General features: G+C 41.6%; 1 protein-coding gene and 1 long non-coding RNA gene across 2 annotated transcripts; both read right to left on the bottom strand.

Moving 5' to 3' along the window:
- Positions 1 to 24: 24 nt before the first annotated feature.
- On the bottom strand, positions 25 to 16,415 carry elovl6 (ELOVL fatty acid elongase 6). Its single transcript, XM_061079355.1, has 4 exons — positions 16,200 to 16,415; positions 1,961 to 2,092; positions 1,660 to 1,811; positions 25 to 562 (listed from the first exon to the last, which is right to left on the bottom strand). Exons 1-4 carry the CDS (start codon positions 16,280 to 16,282, stop codon positions 120 to 122), a joined length of 810 nt encoding a protein of 269 aa, XP_060935338.1. The 5' UTR covers positions 16,283 to 16,415; the 3' UTR covers positions 25 to 119.
- LOC133011590 (uncharacterized) lies at positions 11,915 to 13,129 on the bottom strand. The gene is made up of 2 exons (XR_009680757.1): positions 13,064 to 13,129; positions 11,915 to 12,412 (listed from the first exon to the last, which is right to left on the bottom strand). It is a non-coding gene; the product is annotated as an uncharacterized LOC133011590 (long non-coding RNA).
- Positions 16,416 to 25,874: the final 9,459 nt, after the last annotated feature.

The raw sequence follows: 25,874 nt of genomic DNA, 5'->3' as shown, positions 1-25,874 counted from the left end.
ACCTCTTCATTAACCACCACCACCACCACCACCACCACCACTTGTCCCTGCTCTCTCCGTTTCAAACTCCCTCTTTCGTCATTATCTCCCGTCTTCCCGTACTTATGGCATTTTTTCTTTTACTCCCTCTTCCTGGCGATGGCGGCAGCCGAGGCTCTGGACTTGGTGATGTAGGCCTCGAAGAAGAACTGGATGAAGAGCACACAGTAGCTGAGGTACATGAGCGAGGACCACACAATGTTCTGCATGTGGGACGGACACTCCTGCCCCTGCTGCATCCACGAGTACACCAGGTAGTTGACCACGCAGCCCATGACCATCTGGGTGATCTGGGTCAGCGTGATGAACATGGCGAAGTTGCGCGACACCTTGAAGCCGGCCGCCCGCAAGGCGTAGTAAGAGTACATGACGGCGTGGACCAAGTAGTTCATGGTCATGAACCAGCCGCCGCCGGCCACCATGTCTTTGTAGGAGTACCAGGAGTACAGCAGCACGGTGATGTGGTGGTACCAGTGGAGGAAGATGAGCTTCTGCTTCCTCAGGACGATGAAGAGAGTGTCACCTGGAGGTGGGAGAGGAGAAGAAGGAGAAAGAGGAGGATGAATGAAGGAATGGGACAAGGAGGAAAGAGACCATCATTACTCTTGGCCTGTTCAAAATGAATAGAACACTCAAACATGCAGAGACTGTTTGATAAAGCCCCAAAGATGAAAACTTGAAATAATAAACAGAAACACAAGTCACATTAAAATCTGTATCGACAGTCGAGTTGTTTAACTGCATGTTTTGTTTGCAACATTTAAGATGCTGGTCCTGTTAATATTGATTTCCTCTCTGCACGGATGTGTGTGGAGGGTTGTTATTGTTTTTTATTGGGATTATTCGAAAAAAGCATGTTGTGTTACATAGCTTTTATTCATACAAATAAAGTCTGATTGATGTGAATGACTTCATTATCAGGCTTTTATTTAATTTTAGGAAGTGAAGAAGAAAAGTAACCACATGAATTTAAGGAACCTTCGTGTCACATCACTACGAGCCTATATTTAAAAAATACAGGAAGTAAATGTACACGTGTTTGAAAGTTTGAAACATTTTCGTAATGACCTTGTGTATTTGTGCTGCCTTTTATTTGATTCTCACTGAGTGGAACCACGGCTCTAGGTTTAAACCTGGAGTTTGTGTCATTTTAAACATCAGAAGGACATAGATGAGAAAAGGGACTACACATAGAATTAAAGTTATAAGGTCACATTTGATGTGAAAGATGGAGAAATAAAAGGTTACTCTATTCTTCAGAGATTAAAGTTAATTAATGTGTGAAATGTCAAATGCAGAGGTGTACAAAATCAATTATCTATTCCAATTTGATGAAGAAATGTCAATATTTAATATTATTATCGTTTCAATAATGAAGGAAGAGGAAAGCTCTAAAATCAATGTTGTTAGTCACACATCTGTTGCAATGAATGGATTTTTAAAGAGAGTAACTGTGGTTCACTAAAATGCTGTTTTCCTTATCTTAACTTTAAATCTGAGATGAATAAAGGAGAAAATATTTTGGTTATCAGTTGCATTGAACTGGCTGTTTTTGTGAGAAACACATTATTACCAGTGTGCATGATGAGCATTATGAGCTCTAAGGAGGCGTGGACTTACCCAGCTCTGGTGCTTTGCTGAGGACGAAGGCGTACGCCCAGAACTTGCTGACGGGTCCGTTGTAAAAGCCCTGATCACAAACTGACGTTTTGAGGCCTTTTGTCATCAGGACGTACGTCATGTAGCTCCCAGTGCGGATGGCACCGAATATACTGCACACACAGACACACAAAGCAGAGTATTAACGTGGAGAAACATTTAATACATCTAGTTAAAACCTGCTATATAGTCACTGTTCATCAGTTTCATCAAAAAATCCACATAGACTTAAAAACAATAAATTAAAAAAACTCTTTCTGACCTGAAGAGAGCGAGCGTGAGCGACCACAGCACCAGAGGTTTCCTCAGCTCAAACTTCTCCCTCTGCTTCATGACATGACGGCCGCCGAGGATACAGGCCGCGTAGAGGGCAGAGAAGAGAAAGGACTTCTTCCTGCAAACACAAACAAAAAAGACAATTTTAATCCCTCTGTGTGACCTTTTAATCGCCTGTGCAGGTCCCAGGTTTAAGTGACGATCACGTTGAGAAGGAATACACAAGAAGACATGGAAATGATATCCAGAAGCAGTAACAACCTTTATTGATCAGTTAGAAATCCATCCTTAAACTACAAGCAGCTATTTACTATGCACACTGCATTTCTAGATCCACCAAACAGTGTCAGTGATTTCAAATAAGTTCTTTTGAAAGTTCACTACAACATGCTGTTCACAACACAAACCCAAACTGCACCGACTTCAGGAAATACCCAGAGTGATGATTTAATTCAAATTTCTGTGCAGCTCCATCTGTCGCCAAACGCTTAGCTTTCAGTTTTCAGAGATGCCTGCTGTGCCGTGTGAAGCTGAGGACTTGTGATGATGCATCACCTGGACCGGATGAATTTGCGCTCAGCACAATCACAAAGCTCAGGTGGTCTGACGTGACAGACCCGATGCTGAGTAGGAGATGGGGCACGCTGCCTGAAGCTAGAGCAGCTCTGTCCATGAACACTGTTTGGTGAATTGGACAGAGAGCAGAGGAACTGTTTGGACCAGTTCTAGTCTTGCAGGTGAATGGAACTCAGGAGGGAGCATAATTCAGCAAAGGATCACAAGTCCCCTTGCAAAACCACATTTCAATCCACTAGATGTGGATTTTTATCTGGACCAAATTGCAATTGTTCATGAAAATCAGTCTCCTAAACAGGCCTGATTCAAAAAATAAAAATCCATGAATAGGGGCCCTATCACACATTCCAATCAGTGATCATTGATTGTGATCTGAGGCAACGTTACATAAAGTGTTAAAAGTTCCTGGAGTTCGTGGTTATTTCTTGCACCGTGTCTCATCCTTTTCTTGGAAATCTGTTCAGTGGTTTTTGTGTAATCCTGCCGACACACAACCCGACCAGCCGTGTGCAAAGCATTAGACAGTGTGCAGTCACACGTGTTTAACTACAAACTTAGAGATAAAGAAGATTGTACAGTTACACAAACAAATAAATCAGGTTTGTTCTCAGAGGAATATGCACAGGGACCATGAATGAGGCATTCAGGGACCTCAGGGATCCACAGCGCTGCAGATAATGAGCTGTGTAGAACTAGCTCAAGGACTGATGATCCAATTCAGAGATGTTGTTTTCTTCTGTCTGAAGGTTACACAACATGACAGTGAAAGTAATCGCTAAATAAAAATGTATTGCTCAGTGGAAAGGAATGAAGTAAAGTTTCTTTTTAAAGCCGTACTGCAAGTTGTATTCTACTCGAGGCGAGTTGTATCTCTGGATGCCATCTAACGTCATCTGTCTTTGCAGAGTGCAGCTCACACGCCCACAAGCGGACTTGACAAGTGCTCTGCATACTTCTTCTAATGCAATTGCAAACATTTTTCACAGAACCGTGACATGAGCAACCTGCAAAACCAGCTCAGCTACAGCAGCACTGAGTTTTACTGAGCAGGTGTGAAGCTACGCAAGAAAGAGAAAAGGTGATTATTTCCCTTAGCCACACAAAAATGACAGTTTGTAATATTAAAAACTTGTCTGCTCTGGGATTTAAGTGTGCAGGAGTCTGGATATCCCCATTTCCCACCTCTCTTTTTAATACATTTGGAATATAAACAATTCTATATCAAATCAACACTAAAAAACTTATTTTACATTAAAATAATAGATTATAGGGTTAGATATTGAATGGTTTCTTCCTTTTATGTTGTTCGCGAGCCCAAAAAAAATCATGAACATCGGTTCCAAGTTTCAATAACGTGTTGAAAATAATAACAGACTTCATTGTGTGTCACTCTTCTATGGATGGATGATGAAGGATGCCCACTCCCTGATTCTCCCAGATTCAGGCCACCTCCAGTGCACAAAGGACAATGCAGCCCAGTCAAGAGGAGCCGCTGCCACAGAATCAACCACAGGCCTGGGCAGCAGAGTGACAGCACTGTGTCTCAACCACACACTAATGAGGGGAGGACAGAGACGCTGGCCTACATACTGTAGCCTGGCCAGAGGAACCGCAGAGGAGGAGAAACAATGTTGGCATTCGCCCTCAGTGTGCTGCCGTCCAAGCCAAAAGGTCAAAGTGCGGAGACGTCATTGTTGTGGCAGTTGTTCAGCCAAAAAGAGTCTGGTGATTATTGATTTTTGAGGAGCAGTCACATCAGCCATCTTTATCTATAGTACATTACTACTCACTCAAAGATTAAGAAGTGCACAGCCTGATGCATTAGGGTTTAGAAGATGGTTTCCAGTAATGTCAGAAGGAATAATGCGAGTGTAAAGAAACCCACAGGCTCGGGCAAAGCTGGCAAAGTGGTGGAGGAGGTGGGGGGGGGGGTGCTGCTGTTGTCTTTGCAAATGCTCCGAAGTGCCAACTGCAGCCAAGCTCCGTGTGCAGTCACAGGAATGCATTTCAGACGTCAGTGGAATTTCACATCACACCTTCACATCATGGGTCCTTAGCTCCGCCCACGAGCTTCAGTAGTTAAATTTGTCTGAGAAATAAAACGGGATTACTCGAATTAAACAGGATTTTCTGACACTTGAAACCAAATGCCATCGGACAAGTGATAGATTCTAATGAAATAGCATCACTGCATCGAGGGAGAAACGGACTCCAACTGTGCATTCAACACATTTCTTCACCACCTGCGAAGAGTTCTGCCTTTTATAACCAGACTTTAATCAACCAGTTCAAAACCACTCCGGACCAACTCGAGGATATAGACACTGCTCGTCCTTCTTTAAAACCTTCATCCTTGTTCAAATTACAGTATGTGTCTTATAAATCTGTTCTGTGAAAATAGAGAAATGGTAGAAATAGTGTAGGAGGAGATCTCTTCCATCACTGGTCTCTGGTGCAGGGAGATCAGACAAGTAATCCTCTTTATTCTCATTTATCAACAACAATTAGAAAAGTATAATAGGGGAGACTACAATAATAAGGCAAATTAATCAATGAAAGGCTCTAGAAACCGCTCGTCCTTTGCAGGTTGTGGGGTGGCTGGAGTAGACAACACATATTAGAAGGGTGTGGGAAGAGGCTTGTTCTGCTGTTAGTGAAAGTGGGCCACGGCTGCACCAGCGAAAAACTACAAGGCAGAGCTCTTTAGAGGAGGATCAGCAGGAAGTGGGGACAGAATCAGCAGATATTTCTTGCCTGGTTGGAAACCAGCTGTTTTCTTCCTGCTGACATTTCCTCCAAAATAACAGTAAGCAGCAAAGTCAGTATGTGTCCTAGATCCGCTGCATACGTATTTTACATGGTCCAATTCTTTACCGGTTTTATTTTGGTCTTTTACAGAGAAATCATACTGTTTAGAGCTTATTTCGTTGGAACATTGAGTCAAATATTAAGTTTACAGGAACATTGCCAACTCCAGAGGCCGTTATCGATGTTCACAACCAGCACGGTTTGCAGGAGCTGCTCAGTGGGTCGGTTAGGCATCGCTGGCATCTCTTTCTCTAATGTGAGATTGTTATCACAGGGTGAGATGGTGGGCGCTGGCCCAGTTTGCACTGCTGCCAATTTCTGCTAGATATCTGAGATCAAAAAAAAGGATGCTCATATCTGCCAAAGGAGAGAATATAAATCCAACAAATAAAAAAACTCAAAAAAACTGTTCACATCAAAATGCTAATGCTTCCACTAAATACAACATTTATGAGGATGGGTAATGCAGATATTAATACCCTCATATCCAGGTTCCCAAATTGAATTGGGTTATTACTCGAAAAGGGTATACAAGATCTAAAGTTCACAAAATTGATGCAGCTGATTTCAGCAACTGTCTGAAAGTCTTGGTTTTAGCTCCTCTCTCTTTAAGGCAACCCCCCCCCCTCTCACGATAAAGCCCAGCCTGCTCTGATTGGCCACCTGGTCCACAGGTTGTGATTGGTCAACTGGTTTCCAGCGCGTGAAGGAAAACGTCAGCCTCCGCTCTCGCTCTACCTGGCTGCGCTAAGGCCCACGCCAGACTAGCAACTAGCTGTACGTCATGTCAAAGTGGGGCATCATAACGTCACATGACATCGCGATGATGAAGAGGTATCAGTCGGGCTATGAAGAGTCTGTGTGTGTGTAAAAGCATCGTATGTCCTCCTCTGCTTATTTGAACTTTAAACAAGACTCCCAGACGACCAAGAAAAGGCATCGCACATTTTGGCAGTCGATTTCCAGGTCTAGACATGAGCTCAGAGTATTGTCAAAGTAAATCACAGTGTGCACATTCTGTGTACTTGCATGTGTCCTCTCTGGAACACTGCATAACATAATGAGGATGTTGATCCCTCAGACCCTTCCCCTCCCCCCAGGGACAGTGTGGCACAAAGCCGCCGGGTAACCTGCTGTGGAACTTGGATCTGTATTAGCTGGTCCAGGAGATTTCAGCCGTTACGTAATCCTGAGTTTGCAGTCTGAGGATGAGTCTGCACGCCTGGGCCACTGAGCTGCTCTCCAACTGTCTCGGCAAAGCATATGCTGTCACGTACGCAGACACAACTTGCACCCACAACTAATGCATGTGTATACAATTGTGCACTAGCAGTTCAGAGTGGGTGACTACAGTATATATTTTCTGCTGCATCTAAAACTGTAGAAAGCTGCCAGAGCTACTGTGCCAGAGAGTGGGATGAGCAGCAAACCACAGCATCAGACCAGGAGCTGCTGGAAATAAGACACAGCTATTACAGCATCAGTTCGTCCAGGAAGAGCCCAGATATAATCCAGTTAGTGGCACGCACCCCTCCCCTTCCCTGCATGCATGCTCACAGTGAGACATACAATTACCAACAAAACTATGCACCACTTTTTTGAGTTCACTCTGCATCTGGTGGCCGACATAAAATTATCATTAGTCTATTCGTGAAACAATAGTTTTGTCGAGCAGCAATTATTTCAGCCTGTTAAGTAACGTGAACCCTTAAGAACATCTTGAGTCAAGCTTATTTCAAGCTGTAAGACAATTTGCTTTAAGGACACTTGTAGCTTTCCACTTTAAGCACAACGTCAGCATTAGTTATACATTCAAATCCATACCCACCACTCCTGGGGAATGAACTAATGTTTCATGACTCTGCAGAGCCTTCAACTGTCGGGTTCCTCTCTCTGAAACCCAGTGTTTCCCCTACCATTCAATTAGCTGCGCCCCCCCAACGGCACATCCCGCCCCCCCTGGAAGGTCAAGTTAATTATTTATTTTATTTTTTAATATGGCGCCAGATTTCTACATAAATCATTTTAAGGTTACATTACCTATAAAACAGGTCTGTAGTTTGCATTTCTGTCTCGACATGGTTGCGCGGTTAGAGTTCTCCTCTGCTCTCACACACAGACACGTGTGAGCACACACAGGTGAGCAACCTCCCACCAGCGGACAGAGAGCATTCATCTGAAAACATGTCGCATGAACCACCTGAGAAGCAGTTCAAAATATCCGCGCTCCCTGGTGGTAACAGCCACTCTGCTGCGAGGAGCAGCTCTCCTGCTCCGGGTCCGAGTTCAGAGAAGAGCCCGAGTGCTGCACACCCTGCCCCAGACAAGAATCTGCTCAGTCACCAACGGATGCTAGGTTCTGACCCAGCTTGGCTGTCAGAGGGGCAATACTCCCCCTGGTTGTACAAGACTGATCTTGATAACTTTATTACACCGAAGCGCCGCGCCGCGCAATTCTCCAGCGCGCAGGCGCCTGGCTGTTCTCACGGGACGCGCATTTCTCAGCGCCGGTCAGCCCGCGATTCTGCTTTCTCCGCTTGTTGTATTTAACCGTGAACGCACCTCGCCTCGCAACCTCAGCCTGAACCATTATTAACCCCGCTGCGTCACTTCCTTCTATCACTGTCTAATCTATTTTCATCAGACCATTGTTCAAAACCGGCAAATCTGACGTGAAAGATTTTTATTATAGACGGAAGTTTCAAAACGGTAACTTAACACAAACAAGTGTTATGGCGAAGTGCTCTATTCTAACTAGTCCTGTTTGATTGCTGTGGTAACAGTGATTTCAGGTGGTAGAGAAGTCGTGATGGGAAGATTGCTAGTAGGATCTCGACTTTAGTCTTGTTTCACTTTAAGCGCATGCTCCATGACGTCTTTACAGCGATTTCAACCACTCCGCTGCAGCGTTTCCGTGTTTTCCTGAAAGGGCTTCGTGTGGACGAGATAAACATAAGTACCGGATCCAAAAATGTTTCCGGATTCCGGCAATCCAGGTTACTTATGGAAGTCAGTAAATACGTACATTACATACATACATATATACATGCATGCATAAATAAATAGATAGCCAGATAGATAGATAGATAAATTACAGTTCATAGAGAATGAATAGGGGATTATTTCAGTTTTCTTTTTGGTTTTAGGCAGTGGTGGGAAGTAACAAAGTAGAAATACTTTGTTATTTCTACTTTGGAGCGAGAGGAACAAAGTAGAAATACTTTGTTACTGTACTTAAGTAGATTTTTCACATATCTGTACTTTACTTGAGTATTTATTTTTCTGACGACTTTTAACTTTTACTCGCTACATTTGAGCACAAATATCTGTACTTTCTACTTCTTACATTCTCAAAACTGGCTCGTTACTTGAGCAGCGGAGGTTGGCAGAACGTGCAGCTTTACGCACGGCGCACCATTCTCTCGCTCTCTCGCTCCTGCAGGAGCTCGGTCCAGTCTTTATTATTAGGGCCCAGGCACTGACAGACATGTGGCCCTATTGAAATTGTAAGGATTATTATTCAGGCAAATGAATTGGCTTTTTGAGGGCTTTTATTAGGTGACTTTACATCATTTTTTGAAGGTATTCCTTTTTCGATTCACATTCGTTTTCCCTTTCCTGCTTCGTGTCAACATCTGCACATAAATACATAGCTCGAAGCAGCAAGTGGTTAACTTTTCTTAAAGAAAATATTTGAAGTAGTTGGTTTAAACAAAAACTGTTGGCAAATAGACTATCATTGGTTGGCCGTGTCTACACTTTACGTGGACGTCTTACACGTCCACGTAAACAAAACAAACAGATTTAAAACAAGTCGAGATGGAAAAACAAACACAACCAATTATATAAGCAAACGCAAAAAAAACCTTCAGCCAACCCAACCAAAAACAAACACTGTGTCATGGACTACTACTACTGCGTATTCACGCACACAATTAATTTTTTTTAATGGACCTCCCAAATGGAACCCTGAGTAATCAGGCCCAGTTTTCCACTCACTATAATGCCAATATAATTTTTGCAAAGATATTATATATCTATATATTGCCAATTCCAATCCTTAGTAGCCCTTTGTGCTGACTCAACACAACTTAGAAGCTGTTGAGTCTTTATATATGTATTGTACAAACTGGCTAATGTGTACAACTTCAAGCAGGGTTGTGTCTTCACTTTGTCATCCCTACAGGCAAGATACCCTACAGGTGTATTGTCACCCTGCTGGAAACAAATGCAAACACAACCCCAGGCCCATTCAGTGAAGATAGTCTAATGATAAATAAACAGGCTTACATGTAGATGAGTGGACAAGCTGGCGGGCAGGATTACAGGCAGGTAAACATCCAGGCAGTTAAAATGCAAAATACAGCTAATAGACACAAAAGGTTCATTTGGTCTATTAGTGTTCTTAGGTAGAATCAAGAGGCGTTTGTTTATTCTGTTGTGTTGATTCTTTGTTGTCGCTAGAAGTTCAGATGCACTTGTCCAATACTATTTTAACCTCAGCATCTCGGGTTCAAAATTTGTAAAATTATACATTATATATATAGTGTTGTTATAGTTTTTTAGTCAGTTGAAATAAAATTTGGTACTTGTACTTTTACCTTTGATACTTAAGTACATTTAATATGAGCAGCTCTAAGACTTTAACTCAAGTCATTTTCTGACGGGTGACTTTTACTTTAACCGGAGTCACTTTCAAGTAAGATATCTGTACTTTTTCTCAAGTATGGCTTTCAAGTACTTTATACACCACTGTTTTTAAGAATGTTATGTCGCATACGTAGACAGCATAAACAGGCAGTTGTGAGAGGAAACCAGACCCGGCCATTTATAGTCTCCCTGCCAGTCCTACAGAAGGGACAAACACATGACGTCTGAGCATCACAGAATAGCCTGTCAGCGCCGAAATCCAATGTACAGTTCAAAATCATTAAAAGAAACACATTAACATCATGATTCCTATAAGTTTTTGTGTCCGTGTTTGCCCCCCCCCCAAAGCTGTAAACCTAGGGGAAACACTGGAAACCTGATCGCAAATTTGGGTTTGGGAGACTCCATCTCTACATTTAAGGTTAGATTTAAAACTTTAAATGGTTAAGGCTAATAGTTGGGACTGTCTCAGGTGAGTCAAGAACCATCCCTGAGTTATGCCAGGTTTTTATTTTAGCTGATGTTCATATTAAAATCAAATGATAAAACTCCACAACTAAAGAAAGCATGAGCAGCAAAAACCGACATGTGCTACTATACAAGGCTTCATATAGAAACTGTTCCTTTCCAGTCCTAGAGGTTGCTCTTGATCGTCACACACTGAATCTACAGTCTTGGTCCCGAGCATGTTGCTGCCATTTTAACAAGAGCCGAACGAGATGATCTTAATAAGTCTTGACTAACACGGAATCCACCCCAGGCCGGATGCTTGTAAGTCAAAGATGAGGATGTGGACTGGCTGCTCAGAAACCAACGGTCTGCCGGAAGTGCCAGTGCTCTCTGGTTTCACTTTCACCTTCCATCAGTGAAAGGCAGTTCAGGGAAAACAAAAGACGGAGCAGTTCATGTTTTCATCTAATATCACTCGGAATAAATCATGAATATGTTGTCCGTCACAAATATCACTATCTTCCTTTAGCAAGTTAGTGACAACACACTAGATGTCCTTTAGGCTGGGTGCCTCTCAGGTCACGGTCGAGGGGAACAGAACAAGCCTGTAGTGATTCCGTGCCATCTCTGACATGCATCATGGCGACTGCCAAGAAGCAAGAAGTTGGAGGTTACGTTTTAAGAGAAATGGAATAACAACATCTCCCTCAAGTTAAGAGGAAACCAGTGTGTCTAGTTTGTGGGGAGAGGCAGAATTAACAAAACAGACCACAGCCATCTCATTGTTAATTCTCACCGCAACATTCTCCGGCTCTCGATCTCTTATCAGTCCAGAGCCAAAACCACCAGTGATCGATCAAACCTGCAGAGACCCGAGGGGATGCCGACTTTTTCAAAGAAGGGGAACACAGATCTCCAGCAACCTGCATGGCAATGAGGGGGGGTGACGTCTGTGGGAAAGCATTGTGAGTCAGCAGGATGAAGATGTGTGTAGCAGCAGATAGCAGAACTCCTCAGGACAGTGATGCCAAACTGAAACACACGCAACCTCAATACAGAAGAGGCTGAACTGCAGGTTTAACCCATCACAATGAATTGCATTTAGTGCATTAAGAAAATAAAACACAAATGCAACGATACAATGCAAGAGCTCCATCTGGATCCATCCATTATCTATATGTTCATCCTTCAGAGGATCACAGGCGGCTAAAGCAAATCCATCGGAATGACAAGTAGATCATTCTCATTCCTATATTAATCACTGGCCTGATAGTTGTTTATTTGCAATGACGTTTCTCTCCATTTGATTAAACAAGTGATCTGACGATTCTATTATTTTGTGTTGTGTCCTGTTGATATAATTGATGGGTCCAGCAACAACCTATAATCATAATCAGGAGAAAGGGAACACAATCTCTAACAAACTATACACACACAATGAAATGTACATGACATGTTTGATGTAACATCCTTTATTTGGAAAGATCTGACAGCACATGTGTAAACCTACAGCATTTCATAGAAAGCTCCACATCCACCATCATTAGGAAAAAGAAAAGAACACGACTAAAACTTACATTTCTACATCTCCTGTCATGTGTAAAGAAAAGTTCCCCTTTTCAAAATCTACACTATATCCAGAAAGTACAGTGGATACAATTTCTGGACATAATAAGTAAACCTAATATGAATTCATAATGTTACTTTCATATTTAAATCTTACCAATTACTTTCCAATTCAAATGTAAAGCTAATATACTGTCCTGTTCCTTCACTGCCTCATGCTTGGGTCAAAGGGGTCAAAGGGTTCGATACTGAAGTCGTTGCAGCCTCTTGATCCATGTCCACTCCTTCCTCCTCTTCATCTTCTTTTGTCTTTGCGTCACAATGCTGATCTGTTTGCAGCCGGTCTCCAGGAAACACATCAGATCAGAGTACCAGTCTCCACTCAACCCTGCAAAACAATGACATGTACACACTGTAAACACACCGCGTCAACACATGTATCACAGCGTGCGTTACCCAAGGCGAGACAAAACAATTACTTTACTGAAACATATTCATTTACTGTGTCGCTCCTAACTGTGACAGAAAGTGAAAGTGACAGGATGAACCAAGAGCAGTAAATGAACTGGATTAATTAACATAACAATATGAGGTGACCCGAAAACATCTGCCAGAAATAATTACTTATGACTCATTGAGCCGCTCAAATGACGTATGAAATATGAAAATGAGTCAGAAGCAAAGCTCAGGTTTCAATAACAGATTAAAGAAATGCAACAATGTAATTTAGCTCTTGATAACAGTAGCGGTTGTGTTAATGGAGGCTAAAACAGACAAGTGCTCATCACATAAAGAAAGATTCTATCGGGCTAAAAGTCGTACTGATGGATAAAAAGAGTAAAAGCCAGGGTTGCATTATCGTTATTAATCTGGAATATAATTTACTAGTTAATCTGATACGTGCTCTGATAGTTATGTTAGTCCTAATCTGGATTTTTGATGATTTAATTACTCTGACATGCACACATACATGCATCACCCACTGTAAAATGTTATATATTAAACAAATAGGCGATATTAAAACATAAAGTTGTCTTACCTTTGAGATCTGAGGAGTTTTCTTCATTCATCAAAGCCGATTCTCCATCTTTGGTGTCGGCTTCGCCTCGTCTGAGGTTTTTATATCAAAATGTAAGATTGACCACCAACAGCAAATTTCATATCTACACAGTCCTGGTTTTATCAGATTTCATGGGGAATGATCAGGGAAGAAAGGGGAACAGTTCACCGACAACATGGAGACTTGTAGGTTCAGATCGTGAGGCATGTTGCAGCTCTGGCCTCGCCCAATCCAGTTCTGTCACTGCAGGCATTTCTTAGAAAGGGTGTCAAAGGTAAAACACCTGCAGTGGCATCACTCTGTGTGTGTGTGTTTGTGTAAGTGTGTGTGTGTAAGTGTGTAAGTGTAAGTGTGTGTGTGTGTAAGTGTGTAAGTGTTAGCGTCTGTGTGTAAGTGTCTGAACCTATAGAACATTTTTTCCTGACAGTGAAACTCTGAGTTGCTCAACTTCACCACAGATATGTGTGTTTAACATGGGATTGAACTTAGTTACAATAAACTGACAAAGCACGACGAGCTCAACCGATAAATTGTCCTGAGAATCACGTCTGATACTTCTATCCAATATGATGTTGGATAGAAGTATCAGTTTTAAAAAGACACTGCAGCACAGAAAGCATATTTGGGGTGTAGAACGTAAACCCTGAGGAGTCCTGAGCTTTTGAATTACTCCTCAGCACAGCATTGCCTTCATGACTAGACAATGCATTTTTCACTTTAACATAGTTTATCAACACATTGGACCCCAAAACAAACATCAGATTTTCTACTTTTAAAGACATATTAAAGAATATTGTGCTGTTTTTTTTATGCCATGTAACATTTGCAGTTATGGTTATGATGCCTCAGAATCAGCTAAACTGGGGAGTTGCTTACCCTTATTACACAATTATACCGCCTGTGATCGTGAGGCACAGGGACAGAAAACTGGTAGAGAAATAGAGTGAGAGAAAAGTGGAAAGAAGTTTGTATTGAGGACAGATATTGTTTTTAAATGCTAATAAAATAAACTCCGATCTGAACTTCATAAAACTGATTCATAAAAACTTCAAACTTAATGTCGAACTCCGCTCAGTGATCTCTCCTCGGCCAAAAACTAATTTAATGAGCTTTTGTACTTGATGAGTGGACGTAAGGTTTACTGAATGTGTTTTAACCCTAACTAATAAATCAACGTGTGCAGTATAAGTGTGTTAATAAAGTCTATTTATTTCTATTCCTCTTGCTTCGAGCCTTCAGATGCTTTCACTTTCTTTCCATCGCTTCCTTAAATCCTAAAAATAACACGTAGTCGCACTGAGTCACCTCGTCAACGTTAGGGCGGTTTTTTTCTCTGAAACTCCATTAATTGCGGTGGTTGCCCCTGTCGGCCATGTGCACCGGCCCCCCCGCCCTGACACCCTCCACCACAGGAGTCAGCACAGATCATGCCCTGACGTGATTGGCCAATTCTCAGTCAGCAGACATCAGAAGATGAATGCGATTGGCCGGCTGTCAGTACCCGGGTATGGACAGCTCCTGCACACTGCTCCCATACTGTCTCTCTCCCTCTCTCACACACACAGATTTGTTACAAATAGGAATAATAAAACAGTTTTTAGATAGACTCTGTGAACGCTACTGAATCCAGATTCTGCTGAACGGGAGCGTTCCCAGACGACAGAGGAATCCACACGAAAGCCTCCTGCTCCGCCTGTGCTACTTTTCACCAATCCAGTGCCACTGAATGCCTAATGAAGCCTGTACCAACTTAACGCATGACTCATTCTGTTTTTGCTCCCAAGCTCCAACCTGGCACAGACCTGCAGCCAGAATGGCCCCTTCAGTGAGTTCATGCTCATAAAAAAAAAAAATGGAGGTTTTTCTGGACACAGCCTACATTTGAGATGCACAGTGGCAGGGCAATATTTACTTAACCCCCACTATCAACAGTGAAATATTAGTCCAGGGCAATATTGCAGTATGTGCAAACCCTGCCAGACACTTCCCTGGGTAAACACACAGCGGTCTAAAAGCAGTTTTGATTTTCTGTCAGTGATTCCAGGGGATTCATATCTGCATGTTACTTTACTGGAGATTGTTTGGCAATTAATCCCTTGACAGTTAATCAGTGTTCTCTGCTCCTGCTTTGGCTGAAACCCAGATTTTAAGACCCAGAGCGATTGCAGCAACTTTTGATTAGTTCACATTTCAATTATGGGCAATAAAGTCAGTAGTAATATAGCAAAAGTTTAAAACACATCACTCTATTCATGCCTTGTGCGAATGGGATGTGGAAGTTGGTTTTAAACTTCTACCTCGTAGTTGTTTAGCAGTTTTAAAAAGTTTATGGTGATAATTATGGATATGGAGGAGGTATGTGCTGAGGCTTGAGGCCTCCTGTGCAGTCCGCAGGTTCGATGCTGACCCGGCCCTCTTCCCCTTCCCCCCCACTCTCACCCCATCACATGCTTCTGCTGTCCGGTCTATAAATGCGAAGAAATGACAATAGTTATTAGCGATATCGACTAATATCGGTGTTTTTTGCCTTATTGAGGCCGCTGCTTTGCTGCTTTGCCATTAAATTACATATCTTAGAGTCTTGAACTATCAGTTGGACAAATCAAGCTTCAGAGCCTGATTCCTGCAGCTCAGATCATTTGAATTCATCCCTGAACACAGTTTGCATTATTTTCAAAGACTTTAAAAGCAACACTGAATCAGATTTGAATCTAATATCCATGCACAGGTCTAACAAAGTGCAGGAGAGTGTCAGTGGAGTGAATGAAGGGAGCATCTCTCCAGGCTGATGCAGATGTTCCAGTGAACCGTGGCTGAGGCAGCTGGTGACCTCTGCAGCTGCGCTATATAACCGGTGATGATGAGGATAATTAATTACAGGACAAATCCTCCCTGTGAACATGAGGCGTAACGCAACGCAACCCCTGAGTGTGTGTCTGTGTGTGTGTGTGTGTGTGTGTCAGATTCGGCCTGTGCATGTGTCTGAGGCTCGGTGTGCGGCTGATGGAGGGAGCGGGCGCAGCGGGGGGGTTCGATCCCCGGTGCAGCCCTCCGGTTCCCCCCGGGCAGGAGGCTCGGGACCCGGGTGGTCCAAACAGGGGGTCGCGGTCCTTACCAGTTCTCCTGCATCCAGCGGATCGCCTCCTCCTCGTTGAACTGCCTCTCGAACTCATACTCTTGCAGAGCCAGCACCGACATGCTGCTTCCTCTCTCTCTCCGCTGCTGCTCGTAGACCGGACGTTACCGTGGCTCCGGTTGCTTCCGGGTTCGAACTGATTTTCGTGTGTTAGCTAGCACGCATCGCTCGCGAAGTGGCCGGGACCTGGCGGATGTGCGCGTGTTATCCGTGGCTTCCTCCTCCAACGCCCTCTTCCTCAGGGCGGAGCTCCCCGGGTCCTAACGCCGCCGGATCCACACCCTCCTCCCCACACCCCACCCACCACCGCCTCTATAGGGTTCAATGTCAAGTCGTCTTGAGAGAAAAGTGTGAATATGAGCTAAACAATTAAAATCTGATGGATTGTATTTAATTTGCTGTGGGCTGTCAGTGTAAGCATAATTATATAATATAAATAATACATAGATAAATATTGCAAACACAAGAAACCAGGAAAAAGAAAGATGCAATATGAAGAGTAGATATTTACACTTTACCACCGATACACATTCTGACCAATAGCAGCTCAGTCTCAGTTGTAAATCATGATGTTTCAACCCATTATTGTACAAATCAAATCCAATAAGGGATTAAAACCAAACTTACCCACAAAATTGTCTTTAGAGAAAAGTGTGAATATGAGCTTAACAAATCAAATCTGGTGGATTGTATTTAATTTGCTGTGGGCTGTCAGTGTAAGCATAATTATATAATATAAATAATACATAGATAAATATTGCAAACACAAGAAACCAGGAAAAAGATATGTGCAATATGAAGAGTAGATATTTACAGTTTATTCACATGCTCGACCAATAGCAGCTCAGTCTCAGTTGTAAATCATGATGTTTCACCCCAGTATTGTACAAATCAAATCCAATAAGGGATTAAAACCAAACGTACCTGCACAAATTATACTTGAGCAAACATCAGTGTGATTAGAAACTTCATAAAAGGACAGAAACGTTTATTTCAACTTTTGTTTGACCCATGTTATTTTGCCTTTATTGTCTAGGCCCTTTAGCTCGCCTACAAACTCTGGAATTTGTAAGTACAGTGCTATGTTGCATTTGCATTTTCCTTCTACAGTGACAAGAGCAACAGATGGTGCGGCCCCCCGGGGGGGCGCTGATCTTAACTAACACAGAGAGACAGTGTAAATACAACTTAGAACAGGTTTCCATAAGTTAGACAAAGGGAAGAATGGACATACGAAGATAGATTTCCTGATTTTTCACATTCACAAATTTAAATTAAAAGCTTTGAGATAAGTTTTCAATTCAGTTAATTTCAAATTCTTTAAAAATGGAAGTTTCAGCTTCGCCTGCTTTATCAGCCAACGCAGGTGGAAGCTTCATCTGATAAAAAGGTAAACAGGGCAAGTGAAGCATTCATGGCACCGCCCGAGGAGACATTCACTACTCAGACATATACAAGACATTCTGTAAGTACATGAAGCCGTCTTCATACGGCTAAAGGTTGTATCCTCTCAGCACTGATATTCAGGCTGTGCCCTCTGGATGACCTGTGTACATACATGTGTGTTTCAATTATGACCTGATGATGGCTTCTTTGATTTTATTGCAGCTTCACATTGACTTCAGGCACAAAGATCTCTCAGAAAAACACGTGAACTCAAAAACCCTGATTCAAAGATTTAAAACAGTTTCAGGAAACTGATGAATGGATTATTTCTTTCCTCATCCAACAGATGAGAAGAACCTGCCTGAACATGCTCTCAGTATCTGGATATAAAGGATTTGTTCGTTCTTTCAGTACTACATGAAACCATCTGACATAAAGAGGGCAGATAGGCTAAACTACTGTATCTATATGAACTTTTAAAGTTGGTAAGAATGAAGTTTTTCTTTCCCAGGAACAAAGAAAGTTAAAGTTTCATTTAAACATTGTGTTTTATTGGTGTTTACGACGGAGCACTCTTTCCAGGTTTCCCATGAGAGTGTGAGCCCTAACATAGAATATGTGATTAATCTGCAACAGCAGGTAAATCAGGTCTGGCGAGTCGTTTTGAGACAAGCCCTCTTTCCAAGCTGTTGAGTGGGAAACTGGCTCAGTGAGGACGACGCATAGTCGGTTCCGGGCCACACCTTGACTATAGTAGCTTGTTTCGATAGTTTACTATGAGACAGTCTACAACAACACGCTGGTTGATACTACCATGATGTCAGAGGAATAGTTTCTAATTAGTTGTTTCACTTTGATTTCTCTCTACACATTCATCTTCAAATACACAAGATCCTGAGTGACCAGCACTTGAGACAGCTGTAACTTTTTACTGAGTAAAGGTGGTCTGTAAACTTTGAAGGGCACCAGGTCTTATTATTTTATTTTTAAGAATCCCCTTGTGACAGCGACATGTGGTGAAACTCCTCATTCCCTCTAAGGTAGTTTGGGATTCATACTGTTACAACATCTCACTCTGGACGTGTAAATGAGGTAATCGGACAACTCATCTCTGCACAGTCAATAAGGACTTGAGTGTCAGAGGACTTTGAGTTATGACATCCCGTCTGACAGTGGATGATGAAACTACCGCCCACATCTGTCTCCTTCAGGCCCAGTGACAGGTCCCTACACCGAGAACAGGAACAGCTCATCAATCATCACAAGGCATCTGCTCCATCAGCGGGGGGGGGGCGGACAAGTTGTTATTTACAAGCTGCTTTAAATGATGTAACAGCCTTTTCAGGAGCTGCTACCAAATAAATAAAAATAATATTACCATTAAATCACTGCATTAACCCATGATTAATGTTTACCTGTGGCAGTACGCTGACCTACATGTTTTGTGAAAGTGAATTGCATTATAATCTAAAATGTATTTGTCTGTTTTAATTCACCTGGTTTAAAACTTGAGAAAATGAACTGCTCTTCTACCAGCAGTGAATGAGTGAGTTTAGATTTCCATCATGTTCAACTCGTTTTTAATAACTTCTATATTGTTTATATCTGTAGATGTGGGTTTTGGCCCTAACTCAGTTATTGTGGTCATGTGTTCACAAAATGTCCAGATAAAAACTCTCATTAGTCCATAGTATGAATGAAAGAAGGAAATAGACTAAATGATTTTATGAAAAGGAATAGTATGTGCATGTTTTATTCAGAACACAAAGGGAAAGTTGACTACTTTCTTTATTATATCAACTTGCTCATATTAAATATTATTTTAGAAAATCCTTACGAGGTCACTCTTGTTCATGGTGACTCTCACTGTCTGTAAGTCAAGTTTCAGAGGATTTTACTGTAGAGATTTATAGAAAATATTCCTTTTTCATTACATCACTCATAACTTGCACATACATATATTGCTGTTTTAAATCCTTAAGAGGTGACACAGATATTTCTCCCACTCTTGTTCATGGTGACTCTCACTGTCTTTAAATCAAGTAAACAACATAACTGAACGTTTACTTTGTTAACTCAGGTTGAGCTCCTGCAGTCACGTGACTTTCTCCCCCTGCTGGGTCGAATATTTAACGCACCCTTTTTCTGGCGGGCTCTCTGTTTTGACGCATCTGCCCATTAACTACTGTGAATGTGCACAAATACTTATACTAATACTACTAGTACTAGTACTACTAATTAAAATAGTTATACTACCAGTAATACTAATACTGCTGCTGCTGCTGTGTCCTGATGTGGCCTCAGTGGAGTGAACTTCCACCCAGCTGTTGCTCCTGATGTTTGGAGTAAAGTTTGGACCATGTGGCCGAGCAGGTCACTCCCCCCCCCCCCCCCCCCCCCCCCCCCACCAGGTCAGGTTCTTCTGCTCAGACACTGTGAGGTGAGGTTTCTCTGTGCAGGTGTTTCCATATGTGTGTTTCCTCTCAGCCACTTTCTGCTCGGCTGCTTGTTGCATCATGGCCGCTAACTACCTAGCTTCACCTGTCAATCCACATGTAGCTGCTGAGGTCATTTACCTTTCTTGTTCTTGTGTGGTGGATGAATTCTGATGCTGATTGACACAGAGCTCACATATCAACACTCATGTTCTGATAAACTTGTTGTTGTCAGTATTGTGTGTGTGTAGCTGCAGAAGTGGATATATTTGATTTATTTCATGTTTTCCTCTTGGACGCAGCTTCTTCTTCATCATCATATTAAGATGTTCTCTGCTGTTTTGTGTGTAACTGAGCTTTGGAGGACTGTTTTAACTCCAAATAAATAGATTTAAGTGTCAGTTTGTGCACAACAGGGATCATTCTGCTCTGCAACTGTGTTGTGAGTCTCGGATGCACCTGCATTCAGCCAGGAGGACCTCCAACATTTTGCCTATATCCATATCCATTGAGTTATGTTGACTGTCGGTGTGTCATAACATTCAGAGGGTTGTAAGATATAAGTGAGCTATTACCACTTGTCACCTCTGTCTGTTGGTTTGTTGGTTTATTGCACACAAAGTACTGAATGGATCTCCATGAAGGTTGCTGGAGTGAAGTGGTGTGGATCCACTTTCTTTAAAAATGGGAAATGGGGATTTTGTGTGGAGGTACATGTTCTTTTTTGACATTTCTCTCTGGAATAGTTATATATAAATATGGTTTCTTGGCAACAAACATGGCGTCTATTTCGACCACAAACTTTTAAATCACTTTCTTTAACAAAGTGAGAGAGGGCCCTTGGCCGAGGTTCTTGTCTGTTGATGAATTTCATTGGAATTTCTGGCCTGTAAATATGTCCCATTCTCTGCAGTAGATGATGATGATGATGATTATGATGATGATGATGATGATGAGTCCTTATACTGGCTGCCACTTGACTCTTGATGTGTGTGTACTGGTTTATTTTCAAGTTGGACGCAGGCTTGTGAGTAGAGCTGAAGCTCGCTGCCAAATATCAGTTCTGTGTTCACATAAGTGAATCTCTTCCACCTGAGCCAGCACACTGAACTGCTCTTATGTTCCCGCACCTTCCGTCTCCTTTTCTCCCCGGTTACCTAATTATGCCTCCTAAAATATCATCTGTTGGATTTCATCCTCGCATCATTAGTTTCCCACGAGTCTCTCGGGTGTAATTTAGCCGTAGAAGCGAGCGATGTGACCTCTCACCTGTCTGTCTGAACATCTCATCTTAACGTGTCCCGGTGGAGCATCTGCTGGGGCTGTGCTGCAGCACCATGCAGGATTTCATCATCACACCCTGTTCTCTACGCATCTAATAAATCTCCCGCGCTGTTGAGGAATGTGTGAATGCATTGTGTGTCTGTGTGTTGTGAGTTAGTGAGTGCACCTGTGTTGTTGGCCTGCCCTGAAGAGGAAGAAGTTCAGCAGGTATTTAAAGTATCTGGAGCTGCACAGAGGTATTTGTCTCTCTCTGTGTGTGTGTGTGTTTGTGTTCTCCTTTGTGTGTAGTGAGTTAGTGAGCGTGTAGCTGTTCTGCCCTGAAGAAGAGGTTGGGCAGGTATTTCATGTACGTGTAGCAGCGCAGGTTTTATGTGTGTTTGTGTTTGTGTGGGAGGGGGCCAGACTTCGGTGTCTCAAGAACTTGAGCTGAAAACACTGACGTTTGAAACCAGAACGAGTATCGATGCTCGTTTCTATCGTCGCATCACAAAACAAGAGCTTCTGTGGTGAGCTGCCACTTCGGGTCAGACAAACCAGAGCAGCTTCGGTTACAATAATCTCAGCAGATAACCTGTGACTGTAGAACAACCTCCTCATTGTTAACAGCCGATTCTTATCTGTTGGAAACACACACTTCACGCTTTTCTACCGTTTTGTGTTGTGAACCTGTTTTTCCCATGACCACACATGTGGGATCATGAATCTTAATGACCCTTCGTAACCCTCAACCCGTTCCCCTTTGGTACATTCTGCTCTTTAAACTTCGTGACATTTTGTTCCTATACTGTTGTTGTTGGCAGTGTTTCGAATGCAGTGTGTCCTTGAAACAAACCCGTCTGTCCTGAAACAAGAGTTCAACAACACGTATCATCTGGATGCACTGAAGTTTATCACTGATAGATTCAGATTGTCTGAAGTGTATTTGCAGTTTCCCCTGAACAACTGTGAATGTATAAAGGCCTATACTGAATGAAATAGTACATTTTTAAGGTTAAATTGAATTATTAAGTCATTTATTATTAGAAAAAATTACAACAAATTGTATCTTTTTGTTTATATTATATATATAATATATTATATGTGTAATATGTTCAGGTTTTGGAGTATTTGTTGCAATCTGAAACCAGATGTCACCTTTGACTTGTGAAAGGGGATTAAAAAACAATTATTGTGTTTTTATTTCATTAAATTGTTTTTTGTATCATGTATTCATTACCTATAAGCGTCTCTTAAAGAAATGAGACAGGCGATAGTTCTTAAATAAGAGGCTTGTTTTCTAATCTAATTAAGTGCAAAGTCTGTGTGTGTGTGTTCGAATACGATGTGTGGTCATCAGTAACCCAGTAACTGTGGTGACAGAACTCTAAGCTGCTTAAAACCTCACAGTGCAGACCTGCAAAAGGTCCAAAGTGCTTTCTAAAAAATAGTATATGCTTCAAAGTGCAGACAAAATAACTAGTTACATAATGTAGAATCAGAGGAGACAACACATTATATAAAAATAAACATGAACAGTAGGAAAATCTAGGGAGTAAAATGCTGCAGGATATTTAATGTCAGGTCTTTTTGTTTTACAGCACATTTAAAAACAACCACAATTGAGCAAAGTGCAAATAAATGTCTGTGAACTGTGGTTTCATTAAATCAAAATGGAGCAGTAAATGTGCCTTTTTAAATGAAGATATCTCTATTAGAGGTTGTCTCATAATCTACAGCCTGATAGTGTCCCAGCTACTTACTCTAGTTTTAATATAAATGTTTTATTACCATGGAAACCCTCCTCTGGGCCCATATTCACCAGCCTACCGCCACCTAGTGGCCTCAGCGTGACTCTCAGGCCGACCTGTTTTGCTCTTGACATACCTGCTGTGGCCCAAACAAATTGGATTCATAATGTATGGCTTACATTACACGGCCGTTCATATCATATCCGAGTCTGTCAGGCAGCAGTAAATCTATTCTCTAATATCCCCCGGCAGCACTCGCTGTGACATTGCCAATAAGATGGAGAATTGGTGATATGATGTATGAGTGGCCCAGGTGAATGTATTGTTTTAACCAGAAGGGCAGCAGCTGCAGTCACAGAGTTGTGGTGTGGAAAGTGGAAATCTGACCTATTGGTTTAGAGCGGATGAAAACAAATCGCCCCCCCCTGACCTTTCTGCTTCATTACCCACCGTGATGCCTGATAAATTGAGGAGAAGACGGAGCCAGTGTCACGTCAGACCCTCGGTTTTATTCTCTCTGCCATTTTTTATTTCTCACTTGATGCGTCTGCTTGACTTTGGTTTGGTTTGGTTTGTGTTTCGTGATTGTGTAAATGTGTAAAATCAACGTTAAATTAAAGACAGTTGCAATGTGAGCCTAAAGCAAGCTAGTGATCCAATGATAGATATGTTTAAATTGTTATCACTCTATTTTATGGATATGCTATTACAGAAAATGAGATAAATGGCATAAATTATTAAAACATTATGTGCAGTTGATAGATATTGAGATATATGCAGAAATATACAGCATAGTGTTATGATGGATATTATATATTTAGTTTACCAGTATCAAGCATTAGGTGAATTTTCAAAAACAGAATATGCTGAACTACGTTTAAAAATAATAATTGTAATATTGGAGCAGCTAATTTTCTAAATCAACTGTCTGTGGCGCCCTCTGCTGGATCATGTGGTCTAATTACAAGACTGAATAAGTGGTGGTGGTGTGTTCACTGACAAATCATCAAGAAAATAACATTTACGACTTTGGGTCATCTAACAACCCCGTGGAGAAATTATTTAATTTTACAACCTTGAGCTTAAATTAAATAATAATACTTTTCATTTACAGAAACATCACAAAACGTTATTAGTTAATTCAGATGGAGCCCAATTCTTTTAAATCAATATCAACACATTCTAATCTAAGGATAATAAATTAAATACTGTATTTGGTTACAACATTTATCGGTGTTTAAGTAATATCGTAGCATTTATAATTACTAGGTAGATGGATTTCAGTGGCTAAAGTCCATGTTACATATAATAAGTGATCTCGCCATATAGTAAATCATATATAAACACTTTGAAACCAATTTAGTTTAGGAAAATTAAAAAATAAACAATACTATTAAAAACCCAAAGGCTACAGGTCAAGCATCTTACTGCAGTGCTGTGGCTGCCCTCTAGGGGTCGTTAAATAAACCTGCCAGGTCCTGAGATGAGTGGATTCATTTATTTCTGCTGCACAAACCAGTGGCTGCTTTTTTTACTGACCCATTAATGTTGTGAATACATTTCATTATGAATGTACAACTTCATGACTCTAGATGTAATTCAAATAAAGTAGATAAAAAGAGCAGTATACTTAGCTCTTTCTTATAGGGGGTTGAAAGTTAAAAGGTTAGGAGACAATTTAGAAACCACAAAAGATATTTGAAGGGTAATTTCCCTGCAGAAATCCCCATCTATTTCTAAAATATCATGATTGTTGCAGCATTAAACATAACTGAGCAAATGGCATTAAACAACACAACAGTACAACACAACCTATATCCCTGACAACAGAGTAATGTAAACGTGTACAGCTTCCTACAGAGGAGGATGATATGAGCAACCATAACCTGCAGAGATATAAACCTGTAGCTGTCATCTCCAACATGCTGCTGCTGCTGTAACCATTAATCTCTCAGCCAATCCTGGCCCTGCATGCGTGTGTGTGTGTGTGTGTGTGTGTGTGTGTTATCATTAATGACAGTATATGGTGACACCTTCCAGCAGGGATTACCACACCGTGCGCTCTGGCTCTCCCACCGTGCACGGTAATGAAGGGGAGCCGTGGAGACCTGGAGGCAGCAGGTCGCTTTCCACCAGAGTTTACATGGCAGACGACGAAGATGGACGTGATTGTCTTATCAGAGATTAAAACTGTCTGAGACACACACACACACACACACACACACACACACACACACACACACACACACACACACACACACACACACTATGTTAGTGATCTATGGACTTGCTTAGTCAACCTTCTCGGGCAATTTAACAGCAAATCACTGGCTCACTGCTGGAAATCAAAGGTAAACTATGACAAAATAGGTTGTTCTTTATTAAACGGGATTCAAATTATACAAAGCTGCAACTAATTTCAAAAATAAGTTTTCTCTGCAGATGCATTTAACCTCATAGTTTTGTCTAAGAGATTCTAATATTTATTAGATTATTCTAAGATCTGAATAATCAGGGGAATCAAAAGTCAAAGTATAAAGTGTCAGAATGAGCTCGACCCTTTTCTCATCTTTATTTAGTTCCTCAGCCAAAACACTGATGGTTCAAATGGATAGTTCTTTGAGTTATCAAATTAAAATCACAATTCATATTAAATTCTGCATTAATAGTATTTGTTAATAACAGCATGTAGGATGTTTTCTTACACTGTATAAATGCTTGAAGGCTGTGATATGATGCAACACTTTTTCATGAGGTCGATCAATCAGGGTGAATGGAACTGAAGATTCAACATTACAACACATTTTATTTTAATTGTGGAT

This window comes from Limanda limanda, chromosome 10 (genome assembly GCF_963576545.1).
Source record: "Limanda limanda chromosome 10, fLimLim1.1, whole genome shotgun sequence".
Taxonomy (NCBI): domain Eukaryota; kingdom Metazoa; phylum Chordata; class Actinopteri; order Pleuronectiformes; family Pleuronectidae; genus Limanda; species Limanda limanda.
Note: the sequence above shows the minus strand (reverse complement) of the source record. Positions and strands in the feature narration are given on the sequence as shown.

Bases quoted from the DNA above. Each gene is read 5' to 3' on its own strand.
- elovl6 (XM_061079355.1), bottom strand. From the start codon at position 16,282: ATGTCGGTGCTGGCTCTGCAAGAGTATGAGTTCGAGAGGCAGTTCAAC. The intron at 2,093-16,199 runs GTAAGGACCGCG...TTGTGTTTGCAG, and splicing joins CGCTGGATGCAGGAGAACTG to GAAGAAGTCCTTTCTCTTCT. The intron at 1,812-1,960 runs GTCAGAAAGAGT...CTGTGTGTGCAG, and splicing joins CTCACGCTCGCTCTCTTCAG to TATATTCGGTGCCATCCGCA.